General features: G+C 38.8%; 2 protein-coding genes across 7 annotated transcripts in view; one reads left to right on the plus strand and one right to left on the minus strand.

Annotated features, from left to right (window-relative positions):
• Positions 1 to 12,982, plus strand: part of itgbl1 (integrin, beta-like 1) — a 48,978-nt gene extending 35,996 nt beyond the window's left edge. For both annotated transcript variants that reach the window (XM_044216034.1, XM_044216033.1), the window contains 3 exons: positions 5,211 to 5,357; positions 8,948 to 9,061; positions 12,217 to 12,982. In XM_044216034.1, the coding sequence (XP_044071969.1) occupies positions 5,211 to 5,357; positions 8,948 to 9,061; positions 12,217 to 12,305 (350 nt within the window). In that variant the 3' untranslated portion in view covers positions 12,306 to 12,982. The remainder of the gene's footprint in view (positions 1 to 5,210; positions 5,358 to 8,947; positions 9,062 to 12,216) is intronic.
• fgf14 (fibroblast growth factor 14) overlaps positions 12,785 to 19,323 on the minus strand; it is a 105,985-nt gene continuing 99,446 nt past the window's right edge. For all 5 annotated transcript variants that reach the window (XM_044216037.1, XM_044216040.1, XM_044216039.1 and 2 more), the window contains exons 4-5: positions 18,170 to 18,368; positions 12,785 to 16,441 (exon numbers count right to left, since the gene is read on the minus strand). In XM_044216037.1, coding sequence (XP_044071972.1) covers positions 16,296 to 16,441; positions 18,170 to 18,368 — 345 coding nt within the window. In that variant the 3' untranslated portion in view covers positions 12,785 to 16,295. The remainder of the gene's footprint in view (positions 16,442 to 18,169; positions 18,369 to 19,323) is intronic.

Consider the following 19,323-nt stretch of genomic DNA (forward strand, 5'->3'; position numbering starts at 1 on the left):
AGTTGCTCAAACTATTTGTGTTCATGATTAAATTGACATGCAGTCTGTCTATTCTTTTCACCCAGCTACCAAACAGATATGTGTGTGTAACTGCATTCCCTCTGAGTGGGGCTTTTTAATGTAGTTTTGGTCGGCTGTGCCATTTTGTATCAGTGGTGCATTGCAGTATCTGAGAGTAAATTTCTCCTTTAAAGGGAGATGCAGTATTTATGTGAATGGATTACTGGGGCTCATTGTGTGCTGGGCTTTCCAGAGACAATTCTTCATGAGGCGTGTGGGGAGAGCTTGTCTGATTACCAAACACCAACTCAGTTACACACACAAACAAACACACACATACACATACACACAGAAATGCTGTCAGGCTGACAATTAAGTCTGTATACTCAGAGGCCTGTGGAAGGTATTGGGTGTTTTGAGAAGCTGAGAGGCACACTAAACCAGGTATCCAGAGTGAGGAGTGGGGATCAAACAGAAAGTAGCTTTATGGTGAGGGGGCTGTAAGAAACCCAATCCAGGGTACAGTGTTGTCATTGCCCCTGGATGTTTGGGCCTCACTGCAGAGAAACACAGGCTTCTTGCATATAATTCAGTTCTTCAGTGTTAACCAGCTTGTCGGTCAGCTCAGGCCACACTTGGCTCTCAAGGGTTTTCTCCAAACACAAAGAACAAGGTAAGAGAGCAGCCAAAATATCCACTTCACACACTTAAATTACTAAGTGCTCATTCTTCAGGCCTCTCTGGTCACCTTCTGTGCATTGAAGCTGCATTCACCTCATATGGGATAGATGGTAGCGATGTTAACACTTCTCAATATGAATTGTGAGCATTCACGTCACTGGAGACGGTTGTATGACTGCAGCTGATCGTGTGAGGGTTAAAGATACTGTTCATTGATAATATAGCACAATATCTATTACATTTGGGTTTGATTATGTTGGACAATGGATTATGGTTCATGTGAGGTTTCAATATCTGTTTGGTTTTTCAGGCACTTCCGTATTAAGTGCCAAGTCTGATATACAGCATTGGAGCTTTCGAAATATTGGAATTTTACAGACATAATTATGACTTGGATGTTGACATGGATGGTATTTAAAAGTTAACCGGTTATTATGCTAACCCCCATAGGACATGAGCGTGGCATTACTGTTCAGCCAGATTGCTGCCTGATGGGTATCAAGGCTCTGCTCTGCTTTCTCCAAGACCTGACTTGACTTGTCATACCAGGTAAAACACAGATGTAACAAATAACATTAATGATGGCTTTTCTCTATTTACATGTCTCAGTAAGACATGCAAGTGAGACACCATGTTTATTACCGGGGCCCTAGAACCAGGACATCTAAATAGAATGCAGCCATTATTCATGTTATGAATTACACTAGTGCGTTTCCTGCTATTACATGTAAAAATGTGCGTGTGAAAAGTCAATACTGGCCAAGGCTGACCACTATGCCTGGCTGGCACAGATGAGTAAATGGGTCTGAAGATCCATCTGTGTCCTAATTTAGGGGCTGGTCCTTAAAGGATCCAAGGTCCAGGGTGACCCTGCTCCTCCTCCCCAAATGAGATGGTTCAGTCTCCCAGAGCACAAAAGTAATGTTATGTTTGGGTGCTCCTCATGAACCTTTTACATTATCCATTTCCAAGTTTAGTACCAGTTAGAAACAATAAGACAACAAGACTAATTCCATGATACCCATGTTCATAGCATGATTCAGAGCAACACATGATAGATGACTGGCAAATACTGTCATTGGTTAATCGTAGAAAAGGTTTCAGTCGTAGTCATCTGGACACTGTTTTCAGAATCAAGACGTTTCGGCTCCCATCCGGAAGTCATTCTCAATTCGGAATGACTTCCGGATGACTGAAACCTTTTCTACGATAGAACACTCCTGGACGAATGAGGGACTACACTGTGTCATTGGTTAATATTAAATATTTCCATATGACAGACAGACATGACATATAACTTTCATTTCACTCATGCATGGCTTCCATTATTGACATTAACTGCCGTGGATTTTTGGTTTGATTTGATTTCACTTTATTATCAGAATATTTTCTGAAATTTGTCTTGTGTTCCAAGACGTACACTATTTCACATACATAACATTTAATCAAAACAACAAAATGTACTACGAACATATATATATTACATCAGACATTACAAATAAGTGGGTGCAGTGCAATCAGTTTAATCGGTCCCTTTTACATTCATTGCTTAGTCTATACAGGAACACTGAGGCCTACGCAGAACCCAAACTCTGATTTAACTGTTTGACAGACTGAGGAACAAAAGAGTTCTTTAATCTGTTCAGTCGAGCCTGTGGGACTCTAAATCTTCTGTTTGATGGCAAAAGCTGATATTCTTCAAATAAAATATGAGATGGGCCTGATGTAATATTACCAGCCAGAGACAACATGTTGTCCCTGTTAGCATATGCAGTTTGAACACTGACTGTTTTAAACTGATCTAGTTCAAGTGAAATATTTACCAGTGATCAATGACCAGGCAATGCCTAGTAAATACAATGTGGTCATATTATATTTGCAAACATTATCAATTGAGGAGGATTACCTGAATGCTTCATCAGGTAATTGACAGTTCACATAAGATTGTGGCATGCAGAGGGCTAGGATTCAAACCTTGTTTCAGGCAAAAGAAGGCTGCTTTTCTCAGAGCATTTAAAATGGGAGATGCCTTGTCATTTGGTCTTAAAATGTCAAAATATGAGAATAAAGATCCTGAACTGCACACACACACACTACTTCTTACTACTTCTTTCTTCGTATCAAGTACTTTTTGTCCATAATTTAGTCCTGAAAGTTTTATTTTGTGAAAAAAGTAATGCACTCAGATACAAGCAGATATGATTTGATAAGTTAGAGGCAAGCTTAGAACCTCCCCCCTCCCTTACCAGTTTCTTCTCTTCCTCACATTACTCACTCCGTTCCATCCTTTCTCTGTGGCAATGAACTCTTAACCTCTGACAGACTCTCTCTGCATACAATACAGATCTTTGCTGGGTTAAATACCAGATGCACAACCACCTCCCCTTCACAGTCCATTTCTAAACACAATAGCATAATGCGTGCTCTGTGAACAACCCAATTGCCAGAGTAAAATGTTGCCATTTTACAATTCTGCAAACAACAGATACGTTGAATCTGTACTTTTCAAATGCTGTGGTTAAGGTCTGGTTAGGTTAAAGTACAAAAACCACTTGGTTAGGCTTAGGAAAAGATCATGATTTGGGTTAAAATAGCCGTTTTGTTTCCCCACAAAAATGGCTACAAATGTCCCAACGAGACGCTAAAAACCAGCCGGTTTTATCGGTTGAAACGGAAGCAAACAATTGTCTCAATCTGTGGTCTCTTCCGCTTTAGAAACTCTAGCCATCTGACTTCCGATTTCATTTTCAAAAGTTAGCTTAACTACATCACTTTCCAGGAATGTTGCTATGATAGCCTAGGTAGGCTATTATACAAATGTTGATATGATACGTTTTATACAAAAGTAGATATGATACGTATTGTATGTATTAAAATGTAGAGATTCAACGTATCCGTGGTTTACAGAAACGTACAATGCCTACACTTTTTTCTTTCGACTGGGCTGCTGTGAAAGGCAGAAGCAGACTAATTGAATGAGGGCAAGGTTGCCGTTCCTCCAAAGCAATTAACTGCTCTCCCAGGCTGGCTGATTGAGGCAGCCATGCATGTCCTGCCATAGCTGCCACTCCACTCCAGCTGAGACAGAAGCTAGCTAACTTTAATTTATAACCACCACCACCACCCACACACACACACACACACACACACACACACACGTCCTCAATACACCATCCCACTAAAAGCTGCAAAAAAACAACATCAGAGAGTTTGAATTTGAGAGATAGTGAGCAAAGACAGCCAATATTGATGTATTATCTACTGTATATCTGTAGAATGATCCATTGCTTTCAGGTTTGCATAGTTGGTGTTTAGCTATATTCTGTGTAAGCTGCGTCCCTCAAGATACTGAAGATTTGATTTTTTCCTCATCCATTTGCTCAGAGAAATCCATTAAAACATCAGTATCAAACGCTGGGGTTTAAAGGAATAATTCAACATTTTGGGAAATGCCCTTTGTTTTCTTGCAGAGAAAAAATATGAAAACCTCTTTCTGTAGGCTATATATGAAGCTACAGTACAACCAGCAGCCTATTTGCTTAAACTTATCATAAAGGCTAGAAGCAGGGAAACAACTAGCCTCAATAGAATTGATAAAATAAATTGTTGCTATTGTTGAAAAATTATTTGAATTAGTGCCTTGATAAGCCTTAAATCTGTTGTTATTGCTAAGTGAATCATTTTAGTTTTACAATTTATACATATTCATGTGTGTGAGTCTTGGGCCAAATGTGCGACTTTAAAAGGCATCAAATCTCAGCTGAAAATGTAAATTGAATCGAACAGCTGTTTGATTGAATCCATGCATCCCTACATCAAACAATTACCAACAGCACACTATGGATTTACAATGATGAAAATGATGGGAAAATGCTCTGCTCATTACCACCTCTTCAGCCTGGCATCTGTAACCAGATGTGTACATAAAGGAATCAATTAATGGTGCAACTGCCTCTACATGATATGATTTGTATTGAAGTAAGCACATTGCTAGTGATCCAAGGGTCCTGTTGGAGATGACGGAGGGCATAAGTGGAGGAGTGTGTGTGTACGTGTGCTTGTTAAAACCACAGTGATGCTGTCGGCTCTGCCTCTTTCAACCAATTAAACATCCCTGGTTTCATGTGTGTTTGTGTGTGCATGTTTGTGTGTTTTTGCCATTGCCTTTCTTTGTTTTTCATCTCTGTCTGAAGCACAGGAGATTTATTAAGGACAGGACAAGACCAGTGATGACAGTTCCTTTCATGTCCCCAGAGGAAATACAATAAGCCTGCTGCGTCTCTCTCATCTTCCTGTGGCTCTGTCTCCTTGTACTGCCTATTACTGTCAAGGTTCAATGTCTGCACTGTCAACTTTCTATGTTTATGTGCTTTATTGCTTTCTTTTTGCTCTCCAGTGGCATTTCTCATGACTTTTCACTCTATCTGTGAATGCTTTATTTATTTTTCTGCTATTTGTGCTATTTTCTCATGGCCATGCTCCATATTCTGTCTCCTTTAAATGAAGGCCCTTCTGCCCTCCACCGCCAGGTCACGGCTACTGTTCATGTGGACGCTGCATCTGCGAGGAGGGCTGGTTCGGGAAGCTGTGTCAGTTCCGCAGGTCTTGTGACATGAGCGACACCCAGAGCAAGGAGCTTTGTGAGACCTCCGACGGAGTCGTGTGCAGCGGAAAAGGTGAACAAGCTGTTTGTCAATACTGCTAAGTGAAAGTTTCCATAAGAGTCACTTTTTGGCAGTGGTGGAAGAAATATTCATATCCTCCGTTAGTAGGCTACTAAGTAAAAATAGCAATACCACACTGTGAAAATACATAAAGTATTTCTGATTACAAGTAAAAGTCCTGCATCGAAAATATTACTAATATTATAATATTAAGTAAAAGTATTTAAGTATTATTCACAAAATGTACTTAAAGTATCAAAAGTAAAAGTACTCATAACAGAGAAATTGCCCCCTATGAGTGTTATACTATTATATATTATATTATTTGATCATTATTACAATGCATTCTTATGTATTTACTGTTGTAACTGGTCTTTCACAAGGTGAAGCTAATTTTAGCAATTTTATATACTGTTGGGTAGTTTAATCTATAACAGTGCATCACATTTTGTAAGATCGTCATGTTTTGTATGCAAAATCTTAATCTGCAAAGTAACTAGTAACTAAAGCTGTGAAATAACTAGTGGTTTAAAAAGAACAATATTTCCCTCTGAATCATAGTGGAGTAGAAGTATGAAGAAGCATGAAATGGAAATATTCAAGTAAAGTACAAGTACCTCAAATTTCTATTTCAGTGCAGTACTTGAGTAAATATACTTAGCTACTTTCCACCACTGCACATGTGTTGGGCTTCCACACACTAGCACATGTACAGTATATACACACCTAGAAAATACATGATTATCATTTCAAAGGACACAGATTGGATATACAGTATGTGCAGATATATTTATCAAAGGTAACTTTTTTATTAAATTGAAACAATATGTAAAACTACAATCAAAATGTCGTGGGTGAATTATGAGACTCAAACTGTTTCAGCAGAAAGCTCTCTTTCAAAAGATGTTGATCTTTAACATCTGTTCAGAGCCAATTATCTTCCACTGAGATCCAAAATGAATGCTCATCTGCACTCTGTAAGGCTGGGGAAATATATTTCCAGAGTTAAATTCTTAATGTTGTTTGAGACAGTTGCAGGAAAAAGTTAGAAGAAAGAGAACAGCAGTGTAGGAAACAACAGCAAGGCACAATAGTTATAGAAGCTCTGACATTTTTTTATGATTTGATTTCAATGTTACCTTCTCCCTAAGGATCATAGAAAATTAGCAATTTCTAGAACGTTTCCTTTACCATTACCTCCACTAGTTCAATTCAGCTCTTTCATCATTTTAACAAACTATTTTTGTCTCACTTTCTTTCCGGAATATTGCTCAAAATGTTTTAAACTACACTGATATCTTTTGTTTGTGTAAGAACACATTAAGATAAACACAATACACTACATACATACAATACGTGACAATAAGTCTTAGTTCTGATTGATCAACAAAATCTGCTTCATCATGTTTATTTTTGAACTGAGCAAATATGGACTTGTTAATTGGACCACAATGTTGTGTGATTTTTCAATATGAATCATCAAGTTCTTCATAAATGTTGTTCATAATGCTTCTTTTCTGTAGGTAATAAGTTCTCTCACCCTAAGGTCTCAGGGTACTATTGTTGGGTATTAATGGGTTAAACAACATACATTAATCATTTCCCCTCTCTTGCACATACTCCACTTGTTTTCTGTGCTAATGACACAATACTTTATTTCTTACCAAAATTTAAACATCACCATTTCAAAACTCTTGTGATCTCTACTGCAACTGAAACAGCGCACCATTCCTGTACAAAAAGCATTTGACAAAACAATCTCTACTCAAGGTCCTCTAACTCACTTGTTCTGGAGCTTTTGACTGTATCACATGGTTGTCATCCGCAGATTTTGTGTGCTCAACTGCCGTGCAAACTGTCAATAATTCTGAGCTCCTCTGGGACTTCTCTTCCATGTTGACTTTAACTCAAAAGCTCCAGAAGATGCACGTACGTGGAAACTAAGTTGAGATCGTTTTGTCAACTGCTGTTTCCAAAGTGGAGAATGAACTGTCAAGATCAACAAAAAGTATCAGTTTTCAGTTATCAATTATCAAAAGAAATAATTGATACTGTATGTTTGTCTTGGCATTAATCTCATATGCACAAATTTACGAAACAGCTCAATCAAAACCTATATATCTACAGCAAGATTAGGCCTTATACTATAGTACCAGGTAATTAAACTGATAGCAATGCTTTACAACATCAAATTTCCACTCTGAACCCACAATTGTGTTGCTCTGTCGCAGGTTAATACCTTGCTCTTTAATGATTAAAGTAATAATCTGGACAAGATTTACTTTTAGCTTCCTTTATGTTGTAATCTCTTACCCAGACACAATTTAACAAGACATTAATGTTTAATATAAGAACCAGTTCACAACACACCTTCAGCTGCAGTATATTCCAAAATCTGTTCTTCACACATCATTTTCTCAGAATACATATTATATTGAAGTAATCCAATACAAACTCAGATAGCCTCTTGTAGGGCTGAAACTATTACCAGGTTAAAAGATTAGTTGATTGATAAGGAATTAATCAACTAAAATGTTCATATAAGTTAGTTGTTCACATCATGTATCCTGCAGAAAGGCCAAACATTCATTGGTTTCAGCTTCTCAAATGTGATGATTTTCTGCTTTTCTCTGTTTCATATAAGTGTTAATTGAATATCCTTTGGTTTGGGACTGTTGGTGTAACAAGACAAATAGTCTGAAGGTGTCATCTTTGGGGCATTTCAATATTTACTGACATTTTATTGACTAAACGATTAATCACTTAATCGAAAACAAAATTATCAGGTTCATTGAAAAGTTAGCAGCCCTATGTAGCTGTCTGTCAGCTGTATCCTGTACGTTTATAATGAAGTTCTGCACATTGTCACTACATTGTATTTATCATTAGGTGGCAAATGACACCACACCACAGGATTCCTTCTCTGTTGTGTAGCTTTGGATCCACATAAATAGGCCGACTGCACTGGGTCCAGCCCTGCAGAGCCGAGCAGGGTGTGAAAACGAAGATGAGCATGTTCATTCTCCACGCTCCGCCACATTCAGACACCAGAACAATCTTCTCTCAGCCCCTCCCCGTCTTACCTCTCTCACATCTGTTTCTTGTTCTCCTGTCTGCCTCCACCTCTCATAGTGGGTTCCTGTAACCCAGTGTGTGTATATCAAAAACATAGTTGCTGGACCTCTGGGTGTGAACTTTGAAAAAAAAAATGAAGCAGACAGCAGATTTGTTTCCCTCTACCAATCTTTAATACCTTATTATCCTGCTGCAGCCCTTGAGAGACAGAGGAATAGACACTGATTGGGAAAAGAGGAAGTTTAAAGTGTTGGTGGATTGGTCTCCTAGTGGGAAAGTATATTAGTTGCTGTTTCTCCAGGGAACATCTCATATCCACTCTAGCCAACACTATTAATCTTCTGTGTAAAATAAAGACAGGAAATAATACCAACAGCCTTTATTGAAAAAAACCAAAGCAGCAAGGGGATGGTGTTAAAAAGAAATACAAAATATACACTGTGAAAATGTTACTCAGCTTGGATGAGGAAAATGTGCTGTTAATTAACAGGTGTGTGTGTGTGTGTGTGTGTGTGTGTGTTTTGCAGGTTCCTGTCACTGTGGTCAGTGTATCTGCTCTCCCCAAGACTGGTGGGTGTCTGGAGAGTACTGCGAGTGTGACGACCGAGATTGTGACAAACATGACGGCCTCATCTGCACAGGTAGAGTAGGAAACATGCACACACATACACTAGAGGTCTCTATGGGTCCAAATGTTGGACCAGTTCCAAAACGTGTAAAACCTACCAGAACTCTACATGCCTAAATAAATAGAGTCCTGATCCAAAGGAGACCAATTTAATATTTGTGAAACAGTTCATTGTCATTTAATAACAGTTGTAGAAAGTATCTAAGTACATTTACTCAAGTACCAATTTCTAGTTGCTTTTACTTGCGTTTTATGCTACTTTATACTTGTACTACATTTCAGACTGAAATATTGTAGTTTTTACTCCACTACATTTATTTGACAGCTGTAGATACTACTGTAGTTACTTTTCACATTCAAGATTTGACATATAAAACATGTGATTAATTTATAAAATATGATGCACAGATGAAACTACCTAGCAGTATATGAAGCAGCTAAAATTAGGCCCACATCGACCAACAACAACATTAAAGTATAAAAATGAATGTATCAATGATAATGATCCAATAATATAACACTGACAGGGGCCATTCTGCATAATGAGTACTTTTACTTTTGATAGTTTAAATGCATTTTGTTGCTTATACTTTTGTTCTTTTACTTAAGTTAAACTTTAAATTCAAGAGTTTACGTGTGATGGAGTATTATCATGGTGTAGTATTGCTACTTTTACTTAAGTAAAGGATCTGAATACTTCTTCCACCACTGTTTTATAGCATCATTTTTTACATTGGTCACATTATGACGAACTACCTGATTGGAGCTGATACTGAGTAGACTCGGATCCACTCAGGTAATAGACTTTGATAAACAGACCTAAGACCTTTGGCAGCAAAGTAATACCCTACCCAACCCGACTAAACTGAATATAATTGGGTCTTGGTTCCTCAGAACTGAGTGGACCTGTGAAGACCTCTAACACACACACACCATTGTATCTGTAGATTTCGTACCAATCCCACTAATGTGAAAGGCTATGGTTGTGAGTCAGAGGACAGAAAAATGTATTAAGACAAGACACACATACATTTTTCTCTCAATAGCAGTTTATCCACAGGAGCTGTCTTCTCCCCACTGATAATAGAAATCTCAGTACATGTTAATAATTATTTTTGCCCCAGGGCCTGTCAAAATCTGGACAGCTGTTCAGAAGTGTTTCTCATCATGACTCCAAATGTCAGCCTTAATGTCATTCAAATGAGCATCAGTGGTTCCAGATGCAGACAAATGTTGCTTAAAAATTGTGTTAAAAACTGGGAGGAAAAAGAAGAAAATGTATAGCGATGTCTGTTAAATGTTCCTGATTACCATATTACTGACTGAAGTATATATGTGAAAATTGACATATATGTATATGAGAATGATCATGATGTAATGGTGTTATATATGAAAAGGCAATTCTTGAATATGCAGGTAAACGCAGTCACATTCAGGTAGCTGTGATGGAGTCCGTTTTTTTCCATGGTAATGATACAAAATTTTGTTTGGCAAGTTTGCCAATAAATTACTCTGCATCAGGAGATTTCATGGACCCTTCAAAGCTGTAGATTCTCATTACACATACAACTGAGTGATGTGGAAAATTCAGCGTATTAGGAATGCTTGCTGGTTAATTTCATACACTATATGATCATTTCAGCAACCATTTCGGAAAAGAGACAAAAAGGTCTGTTTGTCTGTCTGCAACACAGGTAAAAGTGTGTAAAAACAAATAAATTACAACATTGTGTCACCATTCAACACATCTAATTCTAGTGTTTATCAAGGGCATGTTCATCAATTTGTAGAAATAGTTTTTTCCATCAGAGTCATTACAATAACCTGAAAGGTTTTGGCATCAGCAATACAGTAACAAGTAGCCTGTTGGTTTGAGTGAATTCCCATTAAATCAAGCATTGTTTCTCCAAATGTTGAAGTTTACACTCAGGAGAGCATGAACCAGGAACACATATTCTACCTCTCCCACTCTAATGAGAATATGAGTGGTCCTATTTAGCTGGTGATATTCTTCATTTTTCTTTATGTCAATAAAGTCCCATGGAAACACCAAAACAGACAATGAATTGATCCTACCAAAGTATTGTCTGTGTACCCTAGGCCTGATATATCTTATTCCTCTGTTCCATAGAGCTCCATTGTTGTCGAAAACGATTAAAAACACATAAGTGATTTCTGTGGGAAACCACCTGTTGACTCCTCAAGCTCAGTCCCTTTCATACCTCACTTTTATTGTTGGTCTTCTCACCTACTTACCCATCTCTGCTGCCTCCTCTTCATTTCACCTTACTTTTATTTTTTTAATCCTTCTCATCGTCCATCAGCGCTATTCACTCCTCAGACTCCTCCCTCCTATCCCACAGTGATATTTTGCAGTAGCTATGTCTTTTCAGCTGTGTGACAGGAGTGCAGCAGGAGTCCTCCTCCTAACCTCAGCATTCTCTGACTGACAGCTCAGGGAGCTTGCGGAGAGCTTGGGGCTACTGGATTATAACACACACAGAGTAGGATGTTACCCCACTCTGGGTGTCTTTATATGCAAATTAAAAAAGTCCTCATACCGAAATTAAAAAGTAGATTGTTTGTCAGTGCATCCCAAAACAACCAATGTGATGGTGATGCTGATCCTGATCTGGCTCCCATATTGGACAGTAGTTTTTCCAAGTTGAGGCCACTTAAGCTACTTAGCTAGGGAAAGATTGCAGGAGGTGGGACTTGAACTCGAATCTCTTGTGTCTAAGTCAGTTGTACACTACTCTATCCACCCGAACTCCTACCTGAGACTTTTGACAGCAATATTGCTTTCTTAGCTATGAAAATAAAACAAACATGGATTGTTAAACCATTTTTCTGGAGAGGACAGCCTGACTTTACTGTATCACCACCAGTTTAATAAAAGTTAGACTAGTCTGATTCTGGGATATCTGGGAGTTTTGTACAAATGTGGTGAATATCAAAATTATAAAGGCTTTTCACTCTTAATTAAACCAGAGTTTTCCACTCTGCTGTGTAGGCAGTGGATAACCACAAACTGTCCTGAGCAGTGTTGTCAGCCTCCATCCCCCACCAGAGAGCTGGACCCATGGAAGCAGGGTGTGAAAAGAGGAACCTTGTTAAAAGGTCAGGCATGATGGCACAACTCTTAATTCACAGCTTTTCTTCTCACAGGGAATGGGTTGTGCAATTGCGGCAACTGTGAGTGCTGGGATGGCTGGACTGGAAACGCTTGCGAAATCTGGGTGGGAGCAGAGTACTGAGGAGGAGAGGACATTGGTGTTAGAAACAAGAGGACTGGCTGCCCGGAGCGACCAGGAGCTCCACTGATGGTCACCACCAGGCTGGTAAAACACCACAGCCTGGAAAACCACGGGAGGAGGGAGAAGACAAAACTAAACATGGATGTTATTCTGCATATCACTAACATTCTTTTATTGTACTGGTTACAAATTATCCTTATAAAACTGGGTGTTGTAGGTATAAAAGAAACATAAACATATTACCATGTAAACATTTGTTTCCAGAACAGCTTTATGTGTAATTTTCTTTTAATTGTAGGAACACTTACATATTCAGATGGCTGCACATATTAGAATGCAGGTACATGACAAAACCTAATGTTGGAAACAGAAGAATTATTAAGGTGATCTTTTTGAAATATGTGGGATACTGCAAGGGATAATGTAGGTCTGTGTTCCCAAATTGGACTGAAAGTTCAATTGAAAGCTCAAAGCAGAGGTTATTGTTTGAGGTTTTTATTTCTTTTTAATAATAAAACATTAAATGTGCCGCATGACAACATTTTGCATGGAAAACAATGCGAAGACCTTAATCATACATGGCTATAAATTTGTTATAACATGACATAACTCCAATGGGCATACTTGCAATGGTATATATATATATTTTTTTTTGAAAATAAATCATTTTAAGAGTGCCTATTCTTCTCCACCGGGAAATCAAACCAAACAATCTACCATGAAACCCCCACTATACTAAAGGTACTTGATGGACGTTTCTCACTCAACTCTAGTGATAAGGTTAAATTCTACAGTAAGTGGAGGAAACAAAGAGGGCATACATAGTTCAGTTGTGGCATGCTGGATGTCCATGTCACTTCAAAAGGTGGCATCAGGGAATGAGAGCTGCATTGACACAAGAGCTCAGTCACCACTTGAAAAGAGGACCAATAAGAAGTCACAAAGAAAATTTAATGTAAATTCTACTTTGGCCTTTTTCATGCTAAACTAGCCAACCCCTCTGTTTTCTTTGTCCCATCAAAAATGACAGGTGCAATAATATACTGCACAATATATTGCATTAAGTATGTTACTGACATTACAGTACACCTTTTATATAAATATTTTATTCAGTATGTTGTATATGTGTATACAACAAACACAAACTGTATAGTGTAGACAAACTCATTGCATATATGTATGTAAAATTAGCGGTACATACCAACAGTTCTCGATAGACATAGCCTACTACATGCAGTTCATCAATGCCATCCTCTCCCCATGCAACAGATGGGACAACGTACAAAATAAAAGGTTGAAAACAGAAGCAACAGAGAAACTAAGTTTTCTAGAATATTCTTGTAACACATCTGAAGAGAGGGGGAGCAAAGCAAATGTGATCAGGATCAGGAGACGACATCACACACAACCCGTATACGAGAGAAAATGAGAACACAAACAAAAAAACGGTGGCTACAGAGATCCAAACAGAGATGTACATTTACACACCGGTCATTTACAAAAATAAAGTCAGCCTTGGAGGAGCCAGTTAACTGGTCTGCAGGGCTGGAGCAGCAGCCAGCCCAGCATGTAGAGTTTGTAAGAATGGAGGATGATTGGCTGTAATGAGGACAGAACATCAGCCCCAAATACAACTACAGTGGTTTCCAGCTCCTGTGTGTATAGTACACCATTTTTGTTATAGCATTAACTTTGTACAGACAAATATTGAATTCTAACTAATGTGCTTTGATGTGCTGTAATAAGAAATGGTCATGTGTAATCCAAATAAAATAAAATTATATTCACCAAAAAAATCTCTTAATATAGCTGCAGTTTTAGCAGCACACAGCAGCGACAATGTACTTACTATTCTAAATCTTATCTAACAAAACTATTAGGAAAAATCATTAAAGCAAGACAAATGCTATATATTGATTGATCAGGTAGAGCTTTGATAAACTAACAGTCATGATGAAAATGCAAAACAGAAAGTGCAGTGGGATACCTTCAGATTAGCTGTGTGTGTGCTGTAGCCTACAACATGCCCATTCAACTCCCACACCGAACTTCAGTGCTCTTCAGCTTACACAGAGTGAAGAACAATACCCATACCTTGTTCCTTATACAAAAAGCATGCATGTGATTAATTCAAGGTATACGTACTTCTCCAAAATGACATCAGTCAAGACCTTGGGGGGTCTGAGCAAAGTTGATTCTTTCGGACAGAACAAATGCTATCACAGTGAAAGCTTTGATGAATTGAATCAGAGAGAGAATCAGATTTGTTTTCTTTTTTTAAAGAATCAGTTCTTCTTGGGATGAAAAAAGACTTTGGTCATTTCATAATGAATACATCTGAGTGTGGTTTTTCAATGGATAATGCTACGTGTCCTCTACATGGATGTATCGGGTGGGTGAGGCACCTTTGGCCCAGTGGGGACTGGGAACCTGTTTTTGCATGCCGGGAATCAAGGTCCAAACAGGCACGTGATAGGCCAAGATGATCAGTACTGGACTCTGCATGCTGAGCTAGGAGACAAATCCTCCCATAATAATAATAATAATAATAATAATAACAATAATAATATCCAGTCATTTAAAAAGTTATTTTAATATTCATTTTCCCTAAGTTTTATACAGTGAAAATGTTACAATATAAGCCATCTCTTGTATAACTGCTGCAAGAAGAGAGAACACAATATTAACCTTGCCCATGCTTTAGTTTGCTGAACCAAATAGGGATGCAGCCAGTATAAATGTCGCCTACTGGTTTTCAGCCATGTTGTTTTCTGGCTTTTAGTAGACGCTGCCATAAGATCATAAGATGCCTGCCAGTGCTGCAGTTATAGACCATCTGGGTCAAAGCCACAAGCCTTGCCTTGTCGTCCAAAGAAGTCAGTGAGTGAGGGATAGAGGCCTACAAGGCCTAGAGATATTCCTAGAGCCCACGCTCTGAAATAAGATTAAAGAAAAATAGACTTCAGGTTTTCTATTTACCAGAGAAGGCGGACTGAACCGCTGGTGGGACTTAGATAGTGATATGTATACACCATTCCTTACAGCGCTCTCCCACCCACACACACACACACACACATCTGTTTATACGTGTGTGTGTGTTTGTGTGCGTGTAGGGAGCTCCTCACATTGATTGCAGTGGCGGTAATTAGCACTTCATCAACTATGATTGCAGGAGCTATCTGCCAGCCTCCAGTGTGTTTTTATCAGCTGTAAAAAGCAACATCTCTGATTTTTCCCACAAACTCTGTATGTCTGTCTGTAAGTGTGTGTGCATGTTGTAAGCAAGAAGAAAATTTGGATTGTTTGTTTTTTATGCCACATCTGTGTGAATGTGTTGCTTATAAAATCACACAACTCCCTTGCAAAATGTTTTTATCTTTTCTAGGTTACTTGACAAAGAGAAAAGTGTGTGACTAGAGATAGAAAGAGAGGGAGAGGGGAACATACTCGTAAAAAATAGAGGACGACGTCCAAATATTTACTCTATCTATACAGTCTCTATCCCAGAACATAGCTGGTGAACTGTGGTATAGAAAATAGATCTGAAGGTGCACAGACTCTGCTGCAACAGGGCATTATGGAGAGGGGGGAGGTTTCTTGAATGAACCATTAGCAAGCAACGTACCATGAGCGTGGTTGTGAAACACGCGTTATTCACATGATTTCTCACAGTTTCAGAGGACTCTAAAGGCATTCCATGATCAGAGGTCCTCTTCCCTCCTGTGCTGGAGAAACTCAGTCGCCTCATAATCCATCCGCCCATGTTGAGACAGCTGGAGAAAGGGAGGATGAGTAAGAGAAGAAAGGAAGGGAGGTTCGCCTGGATCTGATCCACAGGAGGAAGAGGGTCTGGAGTCTAGTCGGGGGAAAGCCCTGCCTCCGTCAGGTCTCCCACCCCCTCCACACACACACACACACACACACACACACACACACACACACACACACACACACACACACACACACACACAGGGCACTGGTCAAGTGTGGCTATGTGGTGGGGGGCTTGTCGGGCTTGCTGACAGGTTTACCTCCGTTCATCACCGCCGGCTCACTTGTGCTTTTACTTGGAGGTACTGCCGCCTTGGGCACTGTCTCTCCAACATCATGCAACGATGGCTCTCTGTACATGGCGACTGGAGGAGCAGACGATAAGGAAAGAAAGCAGAGAGACATGGAAAAAGCTGTTAGCAAGAACCGCTTTCCTGCACTTTTGAGTTTACCTGTCAAACTATTTAAGGAGCATATATCCCCTTACAATACTTGCTGTTGCTTCCTTTTTCAAAAGTTTCTTATACAGACAAAAATCCATCCAAACTTGCAATGAAGACATACTGCAATTTACAGATGGAAACAAAGCTGATACATTTTTTGCCTATGGGCTTCATGCTACCATCCTGACTTGCTTCTGTCTCTATCAGGGCTGATTCTGAATCTAAGCACATGCGAAAAGTGTCTCATTATCATCCACTATACGGCCACTAGACTACAGCTGTACTACTGTCTTGACAGGAAACTTCAACTTGATTCCATGTTTAAATGATGGGAAGCAATCAGGCTGGTGGCTGACGAGAGTGATGGTGGCATCTGCTGGACTGTCAACATTTCATATTGCACTTACAGAGCTGTTCTGCCTCCTACATTGTATGCTTACAGCAGCAAAATAGTGAATCAGCACATAAATACAAAAATATGAAAAAACAGATATTTCACATAGTTGTACCATTACTAAGGATAGGACCATGTCTTATAGTATGGGACATCTGTCTTGTAATGTAACAAGGTCATGGTCATTGTTTTTAGTTTTTATTGTTATTAACCCAAATATATCCAGATGAGTTATGTCTCCATCTAAAGCTTTCCTGCTGCAAAAAGATGCCATCGTTAAAGTAACAAGGTCTCTTGCAATGTTGCGGGCTGAAAAAACGCTTTAGGTACTAAAAAATGAAAGAGAAAATGCTAATTATGCCCCATGAGTCCCTCTAAGTAAGTAAAAACAAAACAAAACAAAAAGCTGTTAAACTGTGTTTTTATACTGTAATTTCTTGTATTATGATTTTTAAATCTGATTTTCACCTGTTTTTTTAACGGTCAGCTCACCCAAAACATTGAATTATTATTTTTTAAATCCTTTACTGCAAGTGGAAACTGCCCAAGCAGATAGCTTCAGTTTTGTTTACCTAACATATGAGAAATTCATCTCTGAGAGGTCTGTTGCCACCCAAATACGGTGGTTGTGCACCCAGTACAACTTTCAGAGATGGATATTTCAAAACCTCTGCACATAAAAGTGAAACTGAGAAAATATGTTTTTTTTGTGATTTGGCTGATTTGACCCTTTCAAAAGGATGAAGCTGGTGATATTCAGTATAGCAAATCTCATGAAAAGACTAAAACCAATAATGTGTTAGTTCATCTCTCAATTTGTTTCAGCTTCCGGAGCCTGTCTGTGGCTCTCAGCCCCAAGGTCATTAGTTCCTACTGAGGACGTAAATCTTTAGAAAAAAAGGTCACAAATGTATACTTATACTTAACAGCTGGACACTGTAGTTTTTAACAAATGATCCTCAAACAGGAGGAAATACAAATAGCAATTCAATTCATTGTTGGTTTTGGTCTTTTCATGGAAATTGTTGAGAAAACAAAAATATAGAATATCACCACACCTATCCTTATATAATGAAAATAAACATTACCAGACTTTAATATCTTTTTATTTATTTGAAAAATAAAACCAAAAATGAGCCCTAGAGGTTAGCTATGCTTACCACATCAGAAATAAATAGTTAACCCTAACCCTCTGTACAGTTTTAAAATGTTGTTATTTGATCTCACTCACTCTGAGTGTCTATTACAATACGTACCTTCTAATGGCTTGGGCAGGAAGTGAGCAGCTGGTTTTGTTTTTTTCACTCGGTTCCCCTTCATGGCTTGGCCCTCTTTATTGAGCCCTAGGAACCAAGCTCTCCCCGACTCCTGTTGTCTGTACAACATGGATGAGTAGATCACATAGTAGTTCTCAAACACTGACTCTTTGAACTTGCACTCCGCTGTAAAGAGTTCCTGCAGAGACAGATACAAGCACCAGATAGATTATAAGTGTGTCTGCAAAAATGCATAGAAGATTTCATATGAATATAAAATGTGGAAGACATACCAGTGGACTCAAATTAATAATTCATGGTTCATATTATGTAAGAATGAAGTAGATGTCAGATTCATAATTTATATTTGAACTTTTATGGAGGTCACCGGGACAAATACCACCTTTATTTCACACTCACAACAGATAGAACAATGTTATGGCAGGCACAGAAACTGCCTTGCCAGGTAAAATAGACTTCATACTTCCACCTGTCGTGAAAAGGATGAGCGCTGCAGAGTCTATCTCGCTATAATTGTGTCTGATTCAAGCCGAGCCTAATGACCTGCTCTGATAAAACGCAACTCTCATTCTCTCCTTGGCCTTAACCTTGACATCAGATGTAAGAGTACTCGTTTAGTCAATTAGCTCATGTTCTCGGCAGAAAGTATATATTGTTAGGCATTGACCCCAGCACCTCAGCATTAGAAATATCAGCAATTTTCCCCTTCAGGTGTCCAGCTAGACACTCCTGGCTTGTTCCTCAATTTTTTTTAATTGGTAAAACCCAAAGCAATTATTCTTCCGAAATACTATGTCTTCTATTAGCAATTTGTCTATGACTGCCTTTTGAACTTTGTTCGAATAATGATAGAACTAATCAAGTGACTCCTCCATCCTTTACACCTCAATCTGGCAATGACGAATGAACACCGAGGCACCACATCTCTCTCTGCTGTTGCTCATTCATCTCCAACCAGAAGGGTAATAAAAAGCATTTCCACATTTTCCGCCCTGCCAGGCTAAAAATAAAAGGCATTCATTGGGGTGTATTAATCAAAGCATACTCATCACAATGGAAAGTTTCACCACATCTGTTGTGGGCAATTCACACTAAGCTATCTCACAGAACTACTGGCGTCTGGAATAAGAAGA

This window comes from Siniperca chuatsi, linkage group LG12 (genome assembly GCF_020085105.1).
Source record: "Siniperca chuatsi isolate FFG_IHB_CAS linkage group LG12, ASM2008510v1, whole genome shotgun sequence".
Taxonomy (NCBI): Eukaryota; Metazoa; Chordata; class Actinopteri; order Centrarchiformes; family Sinipercidae; genus Siniperca; species Siniperca chuatsi.